Source organism: Thunnus maccoyii, chromosome 3 (assembly GCF_910596095.1).
Source record: "Thunnus maccoyii chromosome 3, fThuMac1.1, whole genome shotgun sequence".
NCBI classification, from domain to species: domain Eukaryota; kingdom Metazoa; phylum Chordata; class Actinopteri; order Scombriformes; family Scombridae; genus Thunnus; species Thunnus maccoyii.
The window spans coordinates 26408237-26429583 of NC_056535.1; the positions used below are offsets into that span (position 1 = coordinate 26408237).

At 38.7% G+C, this 21347-nt stretch overlaps 1 protein-coding gene across 1 annotated transcript in view; it reads right to left on the bottom strand.

Annotated features, from left to right (window-relative positions):
* The window catches only part of LOC121894572 (metabotropic glutamate receptor 4-like), a 167380-nt gene that overhangs the window by 124834 nt on the left and 21199 nt on the right, over nucleotides 1-21347 (bottom strand). The window contains exons 2-3 of the mRNA XM_042407267.1: nucleotides 21209-21297; nucleotides 8922-9974 (exon numbers count right to left, since the gene is read on the bottom strand). Of these exons, the coding sequence (XP_042263201.1) occupies nucleotides 8922-9485 (564 nt within the window). The 5' untranslated portion in view covers nucleotides 9486-9974; nucleotides 21209-21297. The remainder of the gene's footprint in view (nucleotides 1-8921; nucleotides 9975-21208; nucleotides 21298-21347) is intronic.

Consider the following 21347-nt stretch of genomic DNA (forward strand, 5'->3'; position numbering starts at 1 on the left):
ATATAATTATATAGGAAAACAATATAACTATACAGGATTTCGCAACATGCAGCTCACATAGCCGACGCCTGCCTCCAGTGATTTGTTTCTTTAACGCTAGCAAAGCAAACCAAGTGAAGAGAAGGCAAACACCTATCATGGAGGATCACAAGACATATAATAAGAATTGTGTCCGATATTAAAATAATTGAAATCACTTCCAGTCTTTCAATGTGTGAATCCTCAGAGATATGATTGCCATCTTTTCTTACTGTTGTACATTTTATACAGTTGTTATATAAAATGTCTGTCTTGTGGCTTCGTGTGTTGTCAGAACTTATCTTTTCCAGACAAATGAGTCACCATGAATCAACACGCTCATCCAGCAGCAAAACAACACAAGTGGAAAATCAAGCAACAATAAAGATAGTGTGCAAAGATACCAATTGAATTATGTGTCATCGGTTAATCCAGCACATCAAAGCAGAATGACTGGCTCATTACTTTTTAACTTAAAAAAAACCTGAAAATATTTACTTTTTATATAGACTTTTATTTTATGAGCCACCATACCAATTTATGCAGCTTTAGTAGATTTAAGTTTATGCATTTTCCAATTTTCATTTTAAAAAGGTCTTAATTTTTCAGAAGGTTTTTTTTTTTTACTGATTTTGTGCACAAGACTAAAATATTTTCATCCTCCTAACTAAGAAGAAGCAGTTAAATAAATACTCTCTCCACCATGTTCCTGTTTAAATGTAGCTTGTCTGAAATGACAATCATATGCAGACTTTGTAAATAGAGATAAATGCATAATAGCAGCTATAAGGTTGAGTTATGTGTCCTATAACATTAGGCCCATACAGCAAACAAGTGCACCCTGTTGAAATTCAAGCTATAAACTGTGCATATTATTGTTAAGCTTTTTTTAGTAAAGCCAAAAAAATAGGCGAAGGTTTTTCATGACAAGCTGTTGTTTACACTGTTACAATGTGTTGTTTCTTGAGGGGAACATGACAACCTAAAACTATGGTTGCCAAACCTGGGGGGAGTCCTGAGGGTTGGGACTGCCACAAGGAGTTGCAGGATAAATCTGTGGGGTTGTAAAAACAAAAGTATTTCTGTCACACAAATTATTGTTAATCTCCTCAGACTCTTCTCTAATCTTTTCTTTGTGTCTTGTGGATTACTTCTTGTCGTTTTTCTTCTTCAGGACTCAATAATTGAATTGAATTAGTCACAACTAGTAGATTTAGCCAGTGTCAGTACATGGAATCAAACTACGTTATACCTTCAAAGGCCTACATGACTCTCAGAAGAATGGCTCAGTGGCATATCCATCACATCTGAGCTATTCTGTGAAAAGCTCAATCCTTTTTTTTTTTGGTCTGATTCAGGATTTGGCCAAATCAGGAAAAAAGCACACTCTTCACAAAAGGCCCCCTCTCATGTGTTGAGACAGACCTTGCACTGTAGGCGCAGGTACTGTGTGCATGAGCAGAATGAAATGACATGGATGATGGTGGTCAAAGAACAACAGGCTACCAAGTATAATAATTTGGGACAGATCGATATTTAAAAATGGAGATGACTCCGTACTTGTTGAATAAGCTTTGGTATATCAAATTTCAAAGAAGAGAGTAATAAAAGTGTTGCCTTAATAGCTGGACAATGAGACAGTCAGCATTTTGTTAATGGAGTAGTTGGAGGACAAAAAGGGCAGAGGAAGGTGGGGGGGGGGGGGGAACATGGCATAGGAAAAAAACAGAAAATGGAAAAATATCACCTCCCTGAACTGAGCAGGATTATTATCTGTAGCTCCCACAAGAACTCTTGCCAAAATGGCTCTCATTTTAAATTATAGACTAACAATACCTTATACTGTCTTGCCATTTGTGCCGTAGCTTCCCTTTTTGAGGCAATAATGAAACAGTCCAGTTTACTGTCTAATAAAGAGTGTAATATATTCTCATTTGAAAGGTGCTCATACTGAGACTTTAAGTAAATCTAACAGTAATTGCTCTTTTTTCACAGTATGTCTTGAAATGTGCCACTATATATATTACAACTATGCGGGGTGCGATTTGTTGCAGGGGATGGTAGGGATTTCCCCCCCTCTGGTCTATATATCCCTGCCTCTGCTGAGTTATTTTTAGCCCCGGTGGGACAAAAATTTATCCCCCTCATAGTGATTTATGCTGCTTCACCCATAGACTGTATAAAATATCTAAAATAAAGTAAAGTGCTGCAATGTGGGAACACTCTATGGTGCAAACAACACTAAAATCAGAAATGGACTTTCACTGTGAGTGCTTGTGTGACAGTACAGATGACACCACGTCATCTAGGCTACGTGATGACGCAGTAAATGGACCAGGCGTTGCCTCTTTCCCTGCTGGATGAAAGAGAGGCGACACACTACGGACAACCCCTCCACCCCTTTTTTTTTTTTTACAAATCACACCATGCAACTATGTCATCGTGATATGTCTCAGCAACAGCATCAAACTGCATGAAAACATAACAGTGGCAAGTTAATTTCACTAACAATTCCGACTCAAGTTTAAACATGTCACTTTGTTGGATGAAATTAAAGTACATGTACAGCGAGGAGGAAAACAGTCTTTAATGGCTTCATAGTGAAGCAGTCAATGTGCACAAATGTATTCTCACTGGCTCACTGAATGAGCGGGTTTGGTTGAAGTGTGATGCCTCGATGGGCTGATACTAGTTTATCTTGATTTAGCTGTCATTCCCCCAAATGAGCTGCCAAATCAATTGTGACACAGTGCCGTCACTCTACAGTGTCACTGGAAGGTTTATAGGGGGATAAAAACCATCAAAAAAAAGACAAGATGAAGCGTGACATTTCATGACAGATTCCCGTTTTGTCTTATATTAAAAATGTACCATACCACGGCAATAACAAGATTAAAAGTAAAAGAAATGTACCAGATATTGGAAGGCTGACTACCATAAAAGAAACCATATTATCTCCTATGCTATTTATCAGGTTGCTCCAGAGTCCTTAAAAGTGTGGGCATCAATGACGAAATGCAATAAGGGCAACTAATTTTCAACCAAGCAGTGATGAAACTCCATGTAAAGAAAATGAATGTCTGCCGTATAAAATAAAACCACTCATGTTTGATTTCAAGGACTGTCAAACTTAAAATCCGTACAGAAAAGCAAAGACAGAAATAGAATACAGTTCTGAGGCAAGATTAATACATTACTACAGTATTAGAGTGTTTTTTGTTTTTTGTTGTTTTTTTGTTTTTTTTACCTCTGATCTCATTCTGTCTGAGTCCAAATTCTAAATTAACACAAAAAGCATGCAATCAAATTTGTAGATATGATTACATTTTCTACGGAGGCTCTGCTCAGGTTATTGCCTCACTCCAAATTGAGTACAAGCTCAGCAGCTAAAAGATAAAATGCTGCTCAAAAAATATGTTTTGAAAAGCTGACAAGTATGAGATGGTTCTTACAAAAAAAAAAAAAAAGATTCCGGACATAATTAAGATAAACTTTTAAAAAATGTCAAAAACACATCAAATATTACTTTTTTTTGTCTTTTCTAGAAGCTAAATCAGGTTTACGATTCCTCACTGTTGCCAAAGAGTGAAAAAGAAAAAGTTTGAGGTTTTGTGACTGATTTTACCAAACTGGTTCGAAGCTAAAATGTTTACAGGAGCAGAGCATCAACTGGGGGTATATAACCATTAACTCGCCACAGATGGCAAACACCTCTGGGAAAGAGGGATGCTGTGGAGATTTGACCACAAAACAGCTGCGGAATGGATCGGCTCACTCATTCAAGTAATCATGAAAGAGGCTGTAAACTGCTAATGATATCTGCCATCTTCACAATTTGCTGTGTGACTGGGTTTTCGCTACAACAATATAGTCAGCAGAACGAGATCGACGCTGATCAGCGAGTTAAGATGCTACCAGAAATTACAGTAAGAATCACTACTTGTAATTGAAATGTCTTGGTTCACTGTATTAGATCACAGTACTTGTTGTAAAAGACCAGTGTCTTCACAATAGCTGATTTGCCTTAAAAACACATTATTCAACACTGTGGTTCATTATTTACATGCTTTTACCAGCAGTGTTATTATCGTGTACAAATTCCCATATGAACTTGTAAAAATAAAGGCTCAGAGACAGCTCTGGGCAATCTGTAATCAACAATTCATAATCTATGGTGATTATCCAGCACTAAATATTATTTGCTTTACTTTTTGTCGACAGTTTAAAGCACTTAGCCCATGAGGGTACAGACCAATTAAAATGCCTAACACTAATTATAGAAATGCCATGTGAGAGCAACGTAGTAACAGCACAGGTCTGGATCAAATGTGAAAAAAAAAAAATATTATTCATGTAGGAATTCATGTTTTTGTTTCTGAGATCTTTATAAATCACAAGTACACAAATGATTTGCCATTGCGAGACAATTGTGAAGGTTCCCTAAACAATGTGCACATAAGCAATAATTCAGTAGCTCGGCTTCTGTGTCTTCAGTGTGAAACTGAGATACAAGAGCATGAACCAAGGGTGAAGGAAAATGTCAGAATGAGGGGGATGCTGAATGCCTGTGTGCTCTTGCATGAAAAATCTTTTTCTTTTACTTTCTTTCACTAAACAGATCCTTTTTTTTTTTTTTACCCTTCTGTGGTCCCTTTACTACCGAAACTAGCCACTTCAATGAATGTGAGATGCTTTTCAGTGAGCATTAAAGGCTAAAACTCTCTTAGCCTCTTATTCCTGGTTCACTGTGTGTCTGTTGTGCTACTTGTATATGCCACAGGATGAAACAAATGAAACGTATAAAAATATTTCTTCTTTTCAGTGATCAAGAGCCAAATTTAGTTGAGTTGAAAAGAAAATCCCTGTCAAGACCTCCTGCCGAGATGAACATGTAATAAGGAGGGACAGACCTGGTAGTAGCATCTGTGTTATAGGTGATGTGTGTCAACTTTATGAATGCATCTGCTACACAAATGAATAATGAAATCATCTGACATAGCTAGTCTGTGATCATGAGTTATCTTTTCCCCAACTGCTTGTCACAGCAGGCCCCACTTCTCAGTGAACTACACTTAAATGTTCTTGAGCTGCAGCTCCTGGTCCTCGTGTTACTGTTACATAAGGTTGGAGTAAAATATTCATCAACCTGCTCTGGACCACATCTGTATGCAGCTGAGTGCTGAGGAAACACTTTACTGTAAACCTGCTAACTACACCAGTGCGGCTGCTGCTGCTGCTGCTGCTGGGCTCAAAGTGGTTTGCGTGCAAATGTGCTTGATTGCTTTTGTATATGCTTGTGTTTCTGCGTGAGTAGTGTATGTGTGTTTCAGTGGTGCGATTTTGCACATGGTGCGTGTGCAAGCATACATTAATGCGCATGTCCGAGTCGAGAGTGTGCTTGTTTTCATCAGTATGCTGTGTTGGTAGTTGTGTGCATGCACTGCCTCCATTTAAAGCAAACATGTATGTCTAGCCGCAGTGCTAGTAGACACGGTTGACCCTCTTCTCTTTGCATGCTAGATCATGCAGCAAATGATGTTGAGCCGGTGCAGGGTATGTTATGAGATGGCCGTAAAGTTAAAACCTTACCAGGGCCATCATCAGGTCCATGAGGGCCAGGAGAACCAGCTGTCATCTGGCTGACCTGTGGATCCCTGGGAAGCCATAACTTAAGACCCCACCTAAATGACCACACACCACTCTCCATTAAAGGTTTACTGTTTAATCTATATAACTGACCAGACTGCTTTACTTCAAGTCAGGAGCTTACTCTCTTTTTTGATTGTTGTAATGACCCTTATTCAATTAGAGTAGATGTTGATTGATTGGCGCCTGCCCTGGAAAGTGTTTGATTTTCAATAGTGCAACCCAGGAGCCCACGCGATAGTAACTTCAGATGAACTGGCAAATGGTGTTGAACTAGTCAACCTGCCGTCTGACTGGAGCCGCTTTCTTAACCTCCAGCTGTCTTAATGTAAAAAGGCAGAAGAGGGAACTGCTAATATATACATTGAGGATCAAGAGAAAGGAGATCAGAGAAATCCAAATTAAATATGCAAAGACACCGCTTACGTGCATTAATGAAGAGGGAATGAGCACTGTGCTAACGACGAAGGATTTGAGGCTTCCATGTGAGAGTGGGATCAGGAATGCGCTTCTGGAGATGCTCATTACTGTGGCCCACATCAACTCTTACCTGTGTGAGCGCACATATACGCATATTTTATGCGTGGGAGACAGAAAAAAATATAGAGTTCAGCCACAGCGCTTTGCATGCTTGACTATATGTTTATCCACCGGTATATATTAAGTACATCCATGAATAGATATATACACAAGCTGAAGAAAAGACTCACAAATACATATATATAAAATAAGAACATAAAGGATGCACAAGGCTTTAGTGTCTATCTGTTCTGTCACACTGGATTCACTCAGATTAATGCAGAGTGCCACGACAAGCAGGATAAATCTCATGTGGTTTGTAGCACTGTGGAGTAAGGGAGCTTATCAAATCATACATATACTACAGGCTGTTGCTGTGAATAACTAGATAAACAAAAACAATGCATAAAAAACTCAATAAAAGCCTCGTATCCACCTCACCAAAATACAGAGCTGTACCCATGTCAAGAGTTTTCCAAATCAACTCTGATTTGTCAATTTTGGCTGCTGTTTTATTTTATTTAGTGAGGTTGTCTTCACTTTATGTTATCTTTATATATTTCTCTGGCATTTTACTAATGCATTGTCATCAATACACTTTACCTTGAATTTTCATTATCTATTAATCAGCTGATTATTTTCTTGATTTATTGTTAAGTCTAGGAATTGTCGGAAAATAATGAAAAATACCCACTATACTGTAATTTGTCACAGCTCAGGGAGATGTATTCAAATATCTTGTTTTGTCTGATATTTTAAAGCCCAAAGATATGCAGTTTACTGTTATATAAGAGCAGTAAAGAAGCAGCAAATCTTCACATTTGAGAAGCTGGAATGTGTGAATTTCTTTGGCATTTTAGCTTGGCAAATGACTAAAACGATTCTTCCGCATTCTTTCCTCAAGACTCTCGTGTTGATCATCATCTGCTATGTGAAAACATCCGATTCCCACAGTCAGTGAAGTAAAAAAAAAAAGTATGTATCCTAATCATCGTTGAGTAATAAAAACCTAATGCTCTGGGGAGCATCTTTTCTGCACAGCTCCTGACAGTGACGTCAGCCCCAGTGTTGATCACACCGCATGGCAGTAGAGGAAGCGGTTAAGGCTGCAACTAATGATTAATTTCATTATTGATTAATCAACCAATTATTTTCTCAATTCATCAATTCATCTTTCAGTCTAAAAAACGTCTGAAAATAGTAAAAATGCTCATCGCAATTTCCCAGGATGCTCAAGGTGACATATTCCTTGTCTTGTTCATGCAAACTACACTCTGAAACCTAAAGACACTGAGTAAAGTAATTACATAAGATTAAGAAAAGCAGCAAATTCCTCACAACTGAGAAGCTGCAACTGGGGAATTTTTGACATTTCTGATGGAAAAATTACTTATTGGCTTTTTTTTTTAAGGTACAGATTATTTTTCTGTCAAACAACTGTCGATTTACTGACCAACATTACAGCAAGGTTTGCAGATAGATCATTTAGATTTGTAAAACTTTGCTTTTTTTATCCGTGTTGCACTATAAACATCATTGTACAAATAATCCTATGCTTCAACTAAAAAAATGAGGATCGAATCTGTAACTCCTCGACAATTATTCGAATCATCAACATTAAGATGGCAGCCCTGACAACATCTTCATTTGGAGTGATTTAGTCAGTATATGATGCCAGTAAACACCTGGCCTGCTAAAGTGGCCTTCACTTAGACACTGAATCAGCTGCGGGGATGTTGTTCTGTGACTGATCAACCATCTGACTTCCTCATGCTTTTAGGCAAAATGAGAGGGAAAATTGTTCGCATCAGGCATAAATTTTCATGTGAGATCAAGGTGAGGGTAAACTTTGGAGTCAGGATTATAATCAGCTTTTTAGCTGAAAGCAGAACACAAAGGATCTGAAATACATTTTGAAGTTGGTTTTGAAGTCTGAGGGTTATCTGAGGAAGAATCCCTCATTTTAATTATCACAGAATTTAAATTAGCCACTACCTTGCCGGGCCTGGTGAAAAAGATTGAGTTAAATCTGTGCTAAAATGTGTAATTGCTCATGAAGCAATTTTAAACATATTACAGTACTTTATAAAAAGTAATTCTTTTTAAAGTAAAAAAAAACATGCATTATTTTGCAGTGAGCCGAGCAGTAAATACCAATCATACCTTCAGTAAAGTAGAAAGAGCTATTACACTTGCTGTGGCTGGGTGGATAGAAAATATGTGTTAAATAATTCATCTAATGTCCAAATATCCATGAACAGAACATATTTTTTCCATAGTGTAAGCACATGTAAACACCAAAATGATTGGAAAAAAAAAAGGCTATGGGGGGCGAAATGAAATCAAGTAGTATCCTATTAATCACTTCTGTATTGTGACAGGCAATACCTCTCACTGCTTAGCAACCAACTCCTCCAGGGCAATAGTCACAGTGATGAGATTTACCAAGGGATCCCCCCTCCAAAGTTATGAATGTGTCCATTGTGTGGCAGCAGATATCTAACACATATTGCTCTCTCACACTCTTCACCGGCTCATGTTGTTTTTCAGCTTTTGCCATTAATTATTCAAACAAATATATGAGAGGATCGATAGGGCGCAAACATACTTTTAAGTATCATACAATATTCCACAGCAAACACAGCTCAACGTCTTTGTTTTGTGCGCCTCACACATACCGTGAAGTGGACAATCAAACCTGCACAAACAAAACAACTGTGCTGTTGTCTCGGTCTTACCTTAAACAGGCGTAGTATGTTGGCCACCATGATGGAAACGGAGCTAGAGGAAGCTCCGATGACGCCCACCACCCTCTCAGGTTTAGTTATGATGGGCGCTCCCCCACCCAGACATTTGACATCTGTCCCGTCCTTCTCGATCAGAGCCTGAACGAAGGTGAGCGACTGCTCCAAGGCGTGAGTGTCCCTGGAACAGGTGTCCAGGATACGCGCCCCCAGTGTGATGTTAGGCAGCAGATTATTGTCATTATTGATGCGGTCAAGGGCGAAGAGCATGGCCTCCAGTCTGTGTATACCCTTCTCCTTCTTCAGCTCCCCACATGGCTTGCCATCGTGGCCCCTGGCATGTACTGGGAAGAGCCCACCTAAGGAGATATCCCCGTCGATCCGGATGGAGTTCAAATGTGTGTGTCCTGGCCCTTTGGGTTTGGCTGCCTGAGCGGCCTTGAGGGAGCTGTAGAGAAGCAGCAGCAGCAGCGGCAGAATCAGGCTGTTTCGTTGACAGCCGGTCCGATCCGGTCTACACGCCGGGGGTTGAAACATGACTACGGCCCAAGCACACATCCACACCGTACAACCAAACCCAGCAATCAGAAAACAACAGAAGCCAGGTATTATTTTATGATGGCCAGAGGGTTAATTGCAATACCTCTTGAAGCAGTTGGCACAGAAAAGGCTTCCTCTCATGTCTCTCCTCTCTCCCAGGCATTCAATTAATGTAGAATATGAGCTTGGCTCTTTCACAGGATGTAATCCTGTTCTCTTCTCCTCTTTTACTCCCTCACTCCATCGTATGACCACAGTAGTGGGCAGCTGCTCTTGTGTCTGGTGTTATTCACAGGCTTGCCTATGGAGATCCTTCACTTGGGGCATTAGGAAGAACAAAGGTGAACGATAAGCTTTTTTCTCCGTCTCTCCCTCCCTCTCTCTCTGTGTCTCTCTCCTCTCCACCTCAATCAGAAGTTTTTAATCTCCCCTGTTCCCCTGGGCAGGGATTTGGTGTATGTCAGAGCCCTCAGGCCTGCTTAGGTCCACAGGCTTCAGAGTGAATTCCTGAAAGATGAAAAAGAAAAGAGTAGTGAGACAGTGCACAGAGAAAACAGGGGGAAAAAAGTCAAGGGGATTTGTATTTGTATGAGCTTTTCAATACCTCTTTTTTGCTTAACCTTTTAACTGCAGCATTATGTGGAATGAAGAAACAGTTCTGCTCCCAAACTATTTTTTTTTTCTCTTATACAATCTTCCTACATCTACCATTTTGTATTCAAAAGGTTGCCATGGACTCTCAAGGTTGATGAGACTGAAAGTCACATCCCACGTGTTTCAACCTTGTCAGCAGATGTACTCAGTCTGTATCACCATATTGTGAGATTCTGTGAATATTACCTTTCTAATCTTTGCTGTTGATTTTACACCAGACTGACAGATTGGAAAAGGTGACTGTTTTATAGTTCCAGTAACAAAAGACTGTGCTGCATTGGCAGTAGTAGTTGGTTAGCTCTTCTGTGTTCACTAAGAAAACATTATTTACCAGAAGATGTATCACCATTGCTCCCACATTACGCCCTTCTTCAATGCTTTCAGACCATTAGAAACATTAAGGGTTTAAAGTGAAGTTCAAAAGAACTGAATAAGCTACTGATAAAGTTGATATCTCTTTGTGCCAAATGGACCATTCTAACATTACCTTGGCATTTCTGCTTACTACAGGCAAAATCAATTACATATATTATAATGGAATTCATACCTGGGTCTCAGAGTCTCTTAAGCATGTCTAAGTTTGAGCCTTGCAGGGTAAAAAAGTACAACAAAGCACAGACACAAGGTCTAAGAAATGAGTTTGAAATTGTTATTATAGTATTACAGATTGAGCGCAGCTTTTGTAGTACATTCAAAGTTGGCAAGAAAAAAAACATCCACCTTAAGAAACCGCTGCACTAAGCAAGCTGGCTCCTGATTCTGAGCAGCCATTAACACAGCAGACGATATTGTACAGTTTCAAATAATGAGTGACATATTATCTGGATCATCAGCACCTGTAATTTTGTCCATAAAAATGGGTTTAAATATTTTATACACATTGAAAAGTGGAAGCCCAAAACCTTATTTTCAGTTCTATGATGGCAGCTGTACCTAAATGGATCTATTATGATATCGTTCTGATTATTGTTTCACTGCTGTGAGGGTTACTGCAGATTCTATATAGATTCGAGTGTGGTAAACAAGCTCATGAGGTATATAATGTTGTATTAAAACTGGATTTTGAGTTTCTACGCTCCATACTGTGATGCACATCTGCACACAATGACACTATCATTCCCTCCTCTCTCTTTTTTTCTTCCTCCGACATACACAATACATGCATGGACGACAGACACACATATATGCCACTACAACCCATCTTGTATGTACATATCTACACCCTGTTCATTCCTGAAGCCGTAATAGGTTTTGAAGGAACAATCTCCCTGCACACAGTCACAGAATAGGGCTGTAGACATTGGTTTTCCAGAGGAGTGGGTTGAAGCCTTGGATCGGCAACGGCTGAGATTCATTGAGAGCATATCGGAAGTGACAAGGTCCTTTGAATACACCCAACTATCTCCTACTGAGTGAGAAGTAATTTTTCAGAGTTGATTCACTGCAGGTCCACTTTAACAGCTGCAGAGCACATGACAACTAGAAAGCCAGCCAACTCACCTTAGCCCCCCATAACCAAATAGAAACCGTGCACCAGCATTTCTAACATAAGAGTAAACACTGCAGCAAAAGGCAGCGAGAGCTATTGCTGCCAACATGTCATGGTATAGATAGGCAACAGAAGAAAAAAAAACAATATAGCTGTAAATATTGAAGTGTTCAAATAAGAAACTGTTCTGCAAGACTGCAGATTTCAAGACAGATGTCATCAAACTTCATGTTTGTACAAAAGAAGAGCTGGTGGGGAGACAGCTCATGTCTCCTTCAGACTGAAAAACAGATAGCCAATCTGAAGGAGCGTCTAGTGTGCAACTGAGGGAAATAAGATCTTACACCTCGCAAGATTACATCAAGCATTATCATATTAATCAGCTTGTTTTGTCTTGTTTCAGATGAATATCTTATAGTGTTTCCTCCTTAACCAGGATGGAGGTAATTCATTCTGTAATCTCAGAGATCTCAGTGCATTCTGGGTGGGCTGGCTACATGCGCTGAATAAATCATTTCAGAAACGACCATCACTCTGTTGAAAACCATGAATCCCATTTTAATCAAGCACTGGGGTTCAGGCAGACTACTTTTCACAGCTCTATTCAACATGACATGTAGAGATGTAGTAACCGAATTGAAAGCAGTGAAATCAGGTTACACATTATCAGCGTTTTCACTGTATATTCTATTTCCAGTACTCAGCAGTAACGTACTGTATGTAACACAGATTCAATGCTCTCGCTCATATTAGAATTCTCAAGGCTGACACCCACTACAATAAACACAAGGGTTCTGAAAGAGAAAGATAAAATGTGCGTGTGTATATTTACAGATCAGCCTTAATAGCATACCCCGATAAATATGTCCAACAGAGACTTGAGAAAAACAACATGCTTACCAGCTCAGAAAATGTCAAAGACAGCTGCAGGAATTGCTGGGGATTCATATAATAGAGAACAACCTTTCCTCAGGTGCAAAAGCATATTTTGGAATAGACTGTGCATTCATTTCAAAAGGCCATACAATAACCTTCAGGTAAACAAACATGTGTTGTTACATGGCCTCACAAAGCTACAGCAGGAGCCATGAATCTATAGTAACACCTGAATTCTGATAAGAGCAAAACCTGTCAATTTAGAGTATTAACAATTCAGTGTTTGCTTGCTTCATATGAAAGTTTTGTGTCTGTTTTGGGAATTTTCCATTATAGAAGATTGAACTAACTGAGAGTACACGACTGAAATATTATCAAGTAAGAATAAGATTTTTAATGTGCACAAAAAGACAACAGTGTGGGCGTTGTTTTACATTGTACCCTGTCTCACTTCGCCTACACATCTGTCACCAAGACTCGTTTTCAAGTGTGAAGACAATTTTGATATTGAGGAAGTGCAACATTTTGTTGATGTTTGAAGGAGGAGATTGTGTTTTAAAAGAACCTAAGTCATCAGGGAAGATGAGATCCAGAAAAATCTTCAAACATACTAAAGAAGTAGGTTGCTAAGAGTAACAAACAGAATCTCTCTGAGAAATATGCCTGCTTTCCACTTACCCTTACAAATGCACTTCACCTGAGAAACATAAGATTTTTTCTCTTTGAAGCTGAAGGAAGTGTTCTGCAGACCAGCCACTACACCTTGAAACCCCCTCATATTTTTTTTTTTCACATTTGAATATGCAGCCCAAGCATTTTATAATCCAATCAGTATTGCAAAAAGAACATTATAAATACAAACAAGGGTACATCCGAACTACATTAATATTTATTTTCAGCAGTTTATTTCCCTCTCCATCTTCTGAGACCCTAGCAGCTGCTGCATGGTGAAGCCAGCCAGAGAAACTTTTAGAGATGCTGTATCTGTCCTCTCACAGATGGGCAGGAGGGGCTCTCTAATTGACACTCTAGCATGTTGATGCTGCACAGCAGATCAGTAGATAGGTAGAGGAAGGCTGCCCTGAGGAAAATGAATGGTGAGTGCATGGCTAAGCTGCACACACAGACTGGAGAGCTTAGAGTAAGCTGTCTCTATGTGTCTACTGATAGAAAAAAAAATAAAATAAATGAGCCTTGAAAAGATGCATCAGTAAGGGCAGATCAAACTTGAAATATTGCTTTTTGTTCACATTTACAAGTGGACTGAGGGGTAATACTTTATTTTTTAGTAGCAGAATCCAAAAACTGCAATATAATTAGGACAAGTGAGCTTGCCATCTGTCACTTATCTGATTTTTCAGCAGCTCACCAACTTTTTCTCAGCCTGAAAAACTCTGACAGTGTTCTAACAGGAAACATTCAATGTTTAGTTTTGCTAGAAATGTTACTGTATTGTTGCTGTGAGATTTTCAGCTATTTTCAGTATCATATTATCTACAATCAGCATCTAAAGTTACATAAAGTAAAAACATAAGTCCTATATAATGTGATATATGATAAATGAAATAACCATTATTATGCACATGTTATAACGCATTTTACATAAAGCTACTCCACTATATTTTTCCTAAAAAATAAGGAATTTATCAACAGATATCAACAAATTTCCACCACTGCACAGTTGCATCTAAAGAATGTGAATAATTTTGACAAAGTAATTCTTCACGCCTTCATACGCCTCCATGCAGCATTCCAGCAAAAGTCTTGATGAACAGAGTCTTTATTGCCAGCTGTCACACTTTTGCATTTGAAACAAAGAGCAATCTTGATACCACTTTGTGTCATACTTCACAATAGAAAGAACTATTCGAACACTCAGATCTGTGCAACCTCAATGTGGGGTTTCTTCTCTCTCGTGCCTAACATTGTTTGTTTTTTTAAACCAGGCCTTGCAGCAGGTAAGTGGTGCATCCCGCCATTTTTGAATACTTCACAATAATAACTGATCACAGTTGTCAGAGTAAACAGTCGGCAGAGAGGAAACTACCTCTCAAAGCAGAGCTGGCTCAAGTGCAGACTGAAACAAAGTGAACCAAATTATAGAAAATGACAGCTAAATCTTTCAGCGCCTGGCCACATATATTAGTTTGCTCTAATTGCAACACTTGTTTGACTCAGTGTGCCCTCATATTTATACTCCATACCACCTTAAGCATCTTTTTACACAAGTGGCCCAGGTATAAATGCTGTTGAAGAGCTAGGATACAACCAATCATTCTTTATCCATCTTTTACGATCATCTTTACAATCCTGAGGGAAATTAGCAGGAATAAGTGTTTCATTTGCAATAATCATCAGTATATCAGTATAAATTATAGCAAATTTCTAGGGCACTCTCTTCAGAACACACTAATTTCTGACTTTTAATTATCATTTATAGATCTTCTCAGTACTGAAATTCAACACAGAGGACAGTTAATTACGCCTAGTTTCTGCAGTAAATTTACTAGTTAAGATGTAGGCGAATGTCACAATGTAAGAGATGTCCTAATTGCTTGGTGTGTTGCTAATTCTGGGATACGCAGTATACTGACGTCTTTCTTTGCTTTATGGGCCTGAATCTTCTGTACAGTAGATTTAACCTTTAAGGAGTGTAGGGCAGCAACTAACAATTACTTTAATTATTGATTCATCTAGTATTTTCTTTTTCTATAAATCAATTAATTATCAGAAAATTGTGAAAAATGCCCATCACAATTTTCCAGAAACCCCCAGTGACTCTTCAGATTGCTGAGTTTGTCCCATGGGCTTGCATATCAGCACTGATCTTTCGATTCAATTCCATTTTGAATCACAAGAATCACCAGAATCAATTAATTTCTGAGCTCTATTGCATGGAGCGCTTCTCAATATACCCTTGGAGCTTACATATCTTCTGCATTCAACAAGTAAGTAACATTGTTGTCTATAAAATAGGAAAGTAAAGTGCACATTATAGACTAAATGTGCGTGTTATAAAACGTAATGCACCAACTATGACTTTTTCTTGGGCAACACAAAAAAAGACTAAAACTTGACACATCTATATTTTATAGGCCCACATGTGCAAGAATTATAACAGACCTGCACCTCTGGCAAGGGTGTCATCATTATGCATGTTTTAATAAATAAATGCTATCCCATACAGCTACACAAGGACTGTCTGCAAAGGTCAATGTCAGCATTTAGAGCATCGATATTAGATCATTCAAATAAAAATCACGATTGATTGGAAATAGTGTCTAATCAGTGGCCCAAAACCTCAAGATATTAAATTTACAAAGAAAATCATCACATTTGAGAAGCTGGAACCAGAGAACCTTTGGAGTTTTTGATCAATAAATGATCATCAAAATGTATGCCTAATTGTTGCAGCACCAAAGGAGTGTGAGGAAGAAATTACTCATCTAAAAAAAACAAAGTGGTTGCAAGTGAATATCTCAAAAATGAAGCAATAAACAGGTTAATAACCATGTTGATTTAAATTAATGGGATCATGTCGGTTATGATGTATATATTGTGCACATCACTGTCAGCGGAGTCCAGCAGGAAAAGAATTTTGACAGAAAATCTGTCAAAGCTGTCTCTTTCCCTTGACATCTGATGTGTTTTGTCACAGTTAGATATTAAGTGAGACGGGAGCAGGGAGTTTGAATATTTTAACTCTGGGGCACATTAATTAGAGAAACAGCAAAATGCAGTTGACAGTTGTGATTTATTTAGAACCCTGACATATGTGGTAAATCTTGCTAAGACATGATATTATGCAACAGCTGAGTGTGGCCGTTTGATTTCCCTTCTCTGAGAACCCTGAGGAAATACGGGTGCAATTTATCTCTTGAAATATCAACCTTATGACAACCACACCAGAGAGGCGCTCCATTTCTGTGCTGGGTACAGGAATTTTAGTACATGCAAACAAGGCTTATTACCACAAGGCCAGAGCGGCGCTTTTTCAGCATGGTGAATGTAATGTGTTGTTTTGCTGTTTTGAAGATACCGTAAGTCATCTGGAAGACAAGGCTGAGAAGTGGGGGGGGGGGGGTGGGCCATGCCTAAATTTTTTGTTTACTTGCACTGGATGTTTTTCTGTGCAGGCTAATGGATGGCTAAGATCACTGAGCTGCATCTAGCAGGAGATAGATGGACTGAAATTTGAGAACAAGCCCTGATTCTCAAGCGCTGCAAGAGCCGAGGGAGAAGTCTCGTGCTGCTTAAAAAGCATGAAGATGCTATGAGGGGAAACCATAAAGGAGTCAGGAGAGCATATTAAAAATTGTTGACTTCCCTTTCACTGAATGATTCAATGACTAACATCTTCCTATAGCGATGAAATGCACACCCACACATTCCTCAGTTCCCACCCTTCATCTTTACAGCATCTTATCCTTTTTTCAGTGAGCCTCCCATTGTTTAGGCTCTCCTTTTGTGGAAAAAAAAGCACTTCACTTGGTATTCATCACCTGCAACCAGGTTCCTCCCTATAAAGCTTTCAATTCCTACCTATCATCACATGCACACCTTGGGGCGTGAATTGAATATGATTCAGTGGACGGGCTCGAATCTTGAATCTATAGCTTAAAATACATCCAAATGTCCTGGTCTCTCAAAGCCGCTAGCTCTGAAGGCTGCTTTCTCGCTCTCTCACTCTGCGAGTCTGGTTAATGGTCCAGAGAAAAGATGGCATGAGGTGAACCATCTCCAGCCTCCTGTTGACTCTAAGCGATGCTTGGTAATGACGCCTAGCATACTTCATCTTGTGGGTCAAATAAGCTTTTTTTTTTTGTCAACCTTGTTTTTCACAGTACAAACTACAACAGCTGAGTATGAACAGCGGTGGAATGTGAAGACAAGCTATATCACAAGCCATCACTGTGCAGCGTGTCCTAGAAAGTCTCTGTGCGTAAGAGGGGGGGGAGTGGGGGGAGGTTGGGGGGTCACAGTCGATACAGAAGGCTGCTGCTTCTCAGACACATTGATTGATTTACTGTATCTGTTGAGCTAGACCTGCCTGCCTTTCAGGATTAAGGAATTTATGTCTTATCAAACCTGTACCCCTGAGATACCCATTTCTAGCAGATTCACTTGAAGCTGAAACATATGGAAAACTAGGGCATATTGGCAAGAATGAATGGTTTGAAAGTACAGCTTGTGTTTGTTAGATTTTTCAAGATAATGGGAACAGTGCAATGTACTGTTGCAAACATCAAGTTCCTGAGTGAAAGCTATGATTCAGGTATGAATCTCAATCTGACCTCAAATCTGCTTATTGAATATGAATCCTATTGTGTCCCTTATCAAATCATTTTATATAAATAGCCGGGGGAGAGAAAAAGGAATATTCACAAGTCCCTCCCAAGACCAGAGCCATATACAAAACTATATATACACTTTTAATATCCTGCAGCCAACACACAATGCATAAGACACAGAGACTCCAGGGTAACAAACTTTTTCTATTCCAGCATATCTGAGAGAAGATACAGAGTGATTGTATGAAATATGTTGCAGCAGAAAAATTCAAGTGTCTGTACCTAATACTTATTTGAGAGGGTTTTCAACTAAGAATCATAAGAGAAGAGGATTGGTCAGCTTTGGAAACTAACTGGCACTGAGACAGAACAGGGGGCAAACTAACAAACAGATTAATAATAATACAAAAGTCAAAGACATAAGAGGAGACTAAACTAGAAAAGATAAAAGCATAACAAAAAACATCTTGACTTAACAGTCTTTTCTGTAATATACCACAAAAAAAAAAGAAAATATGTTGAAATGTTAGAAAAAATGACAAACCAAAATATATTTTAATCTGGCCTTAGTCAAACTTTCAAAACCATGGCCCATTAATTTTAATAAAGTTACCTGCTGAGGCTGCCCCACAGTGCTTCAATGCATCCAGTAAAACTGACTCTGAAAAAATACTCAAATAGTGCCACCGTGCTAGAAGAATAAACCAAATAACATTCACTTTATTATTAAACTCAGAATGATTCTCAAATTAGATTTAGATTTATGTTCCAGCCAAAACAGAAAATACACAGATACACAGCTTGCATAATATCTTCTCAAAATACAAACCCATACAGCTGCTTACTAATTATTCAGAATACAGATCAGTAGTGGAATACAACAAACTGCACATTTATATCAAATTTAAAAGCTTACATACACATCAAAAAACTTCAATGCACGTATCAACTCAAATACATGACTTATACACTACGGTATCCCTCCATTCAGTCATTCTATTTCCTTCTAATCTTTATGCTTGGCATGACATAGACTACATGCAGTAGTCAGTATTCCCTATGCAGTGAACCAAAGCTAAAATAAATTATACAGTGCAGCGTAAAAGCAAAGCATGGATGAAAACTTCTACATTTATCAGATATATCTGCATATATCATCCATCACACAGTAAAACAGGTGACTCGATCATTGATTTACCCAGCTACCCGTGTAGCATGCCATTACAATGACAACATCTGGAGAGGGGGGTGTCGTGTAGGTCTGCAAGACTGCAGATAGACCCTTTTTGCCAAACAAGTAACCACAATATTACCTCCACAGCATAAACAGATGCACAGTTTATAGACAGTGCCAAACTAACCTACAAGCAAACACAAACACAGGAAAATGGTGCATTTCACTCACCAACTACTTGAAGTTGAAGACTATTGCCCTTCATGGTGGCAAAGTGTTGAAAAGTCTCGTAATTTTTCAATGACCTCAGATCTCCCATAGAGGACTCCATTCATATTTTGGCTAAGTGTTCCCCTGTCCACCTGTATCCTCCTCTTGCAGGTCATCTTTCAGTCAATTGAAGCGTCAATTCTAGGATGATATTTTTCACCAAAACTCCCCAAGTACAGCCTGTCACCCCGCATTACTGCTATCTAGGTTCATACTGGCTCATAAAGTTGCCATAGTTTCTGTTTTATGATTTTAGCTAATTAATTTGAAGCCACAGTACGACTGACTTGTTTTTGTTGTTGTCCGTGCCTTCACATTGGCCGCATCTGACTGGTTTGATACTAAAGGTTTTAGCTAAATAACGAACATTAAAGGTGCAGTGTGTAGAATTTAGTGGCATCTAGCAGAATGGACTTTGCAGAAATGGAATATAATATTCATAACTATGTTTTAATCAGTGTATAATCCCATGAAAATAAGAATTGTTGTGTTTTTGTTACCTTAGAATGAGCCCTTGATGAGCAAGCTGGTTAATTGGTTATTTATTCAGCTCTGGGTAAAAACACTTTCATTACATAAAATAGTCATTTTTGGAAGGTGAAGTAGGTCAGGAATTTTTCCTTACCCATCCTTTGACTCTCCATGCATGGCCACAGGTCCCAGAAATATTCTTCCATATAAATCTGTTGTTATGTGTCTAAATTTAAGTAGCTGTAAACACGGCATGAATGTGGTGGTGGCTGTGTATCTGTCAACTTGTTTAGGTGTTTTTCTCCCCCCTAGTGGCCAAAAATGAATTAATGCAGCTATAACTAAAAAAAAAATTTAAAAATTGTAACATATTTTAGTGATTACAAGTACACAAAAAGAGCTTTTTACAGTAACCAGAGTAATTAAAATTTGAACTTTAATGATCAGACTGCCTTTTTGTGTGCAGATGTTTTTATGTATTGTGCCTTTAGGTATACATCACATGATTATAGTTGGAGAAATGGAAAAGGAAGCCTTCTTTTGGTGCATATGCAGAACTCTGTGACCACTGGTGTCCTTTCAGTGAATGTTCTTTAGATCTAATTATTTTAATAATGAAATAGCCCTAATAAAAAGAACAATTCTGACAGTGGTAATGACAATGAGGTAAAAAACCTCGACCAGTATGGTCTGTGATCCTGCCAGAGAAGTTTGGACAAATTTCAAAAAAATAATGATACAATTCAACAAGGACAGAAAAGGCATTAAGATGAATTCATCACTACAATCCCACTGATGCACAGCAGCACCATCATCCCCATCTATTGATCCATGCTTCCTCTCTTTCTCTCTTTCCATGGCTGTATTTTTAAAACCAGTAGTACCTTCTCAACCTGTATCGACTACATGTGCATGAAAATGTTTATGTATGTTTTTGTGTATTGGATGGACTGCTCACTTTATCATGCATGTGGAAAGTCCTTTTATGCATAATTGATTAATTATACTGCCAGCTCATGAGTGTGAACACCTGTTCCTTAACCTTTAAATGTACCTTTCAAATACATTCAGGGATGAATCCTTAGTCTGGGAAAATTAGTGTTTTACATTGAGAAAATTAGTGTGGATTTCTTTTGTGGGATTTTCAAGAGCACAGCTATGATTATACCTCAAACTATTGTGTGGATCCAAGAAAAAAACACATTGAGAAATCTAAGCTCATGGTCTACAGCCGACAGGTCCTTTGAGACCTGCAGCAGATGTTGGCAGCTCAGGGTTTTTTTCCAAGCTGCAGGTGGGCATGGGCACTCACCATGTAATGCATGTTTATGGTGTGGGCTGGATAGCCTTCTGTTCACCCGTTTTAGCTCACCAAATGTGCAGCAAAATGGCAACTGACAACAGTCTGTAAGTCATTGCTGATGTCTTTGTTACAGTGAAACAGCTATGGGAATCTTTGACAGAGCTTGTCAATAAGGACTAAGAAATTGTCTGGTGAAATGTGACAGTAACTCACCCAGACTTGAGCTCAAATCAAGCTTAGAACAAATGGATTGTGGGAGTTGGGGGTTGCAGCTGAAAATCTTTCAAGTGAAGGCAGTTTTTCTGTAAAAAAAAAAAACAAAAAAAAACACAAACATTATTGGCTCTGTAGG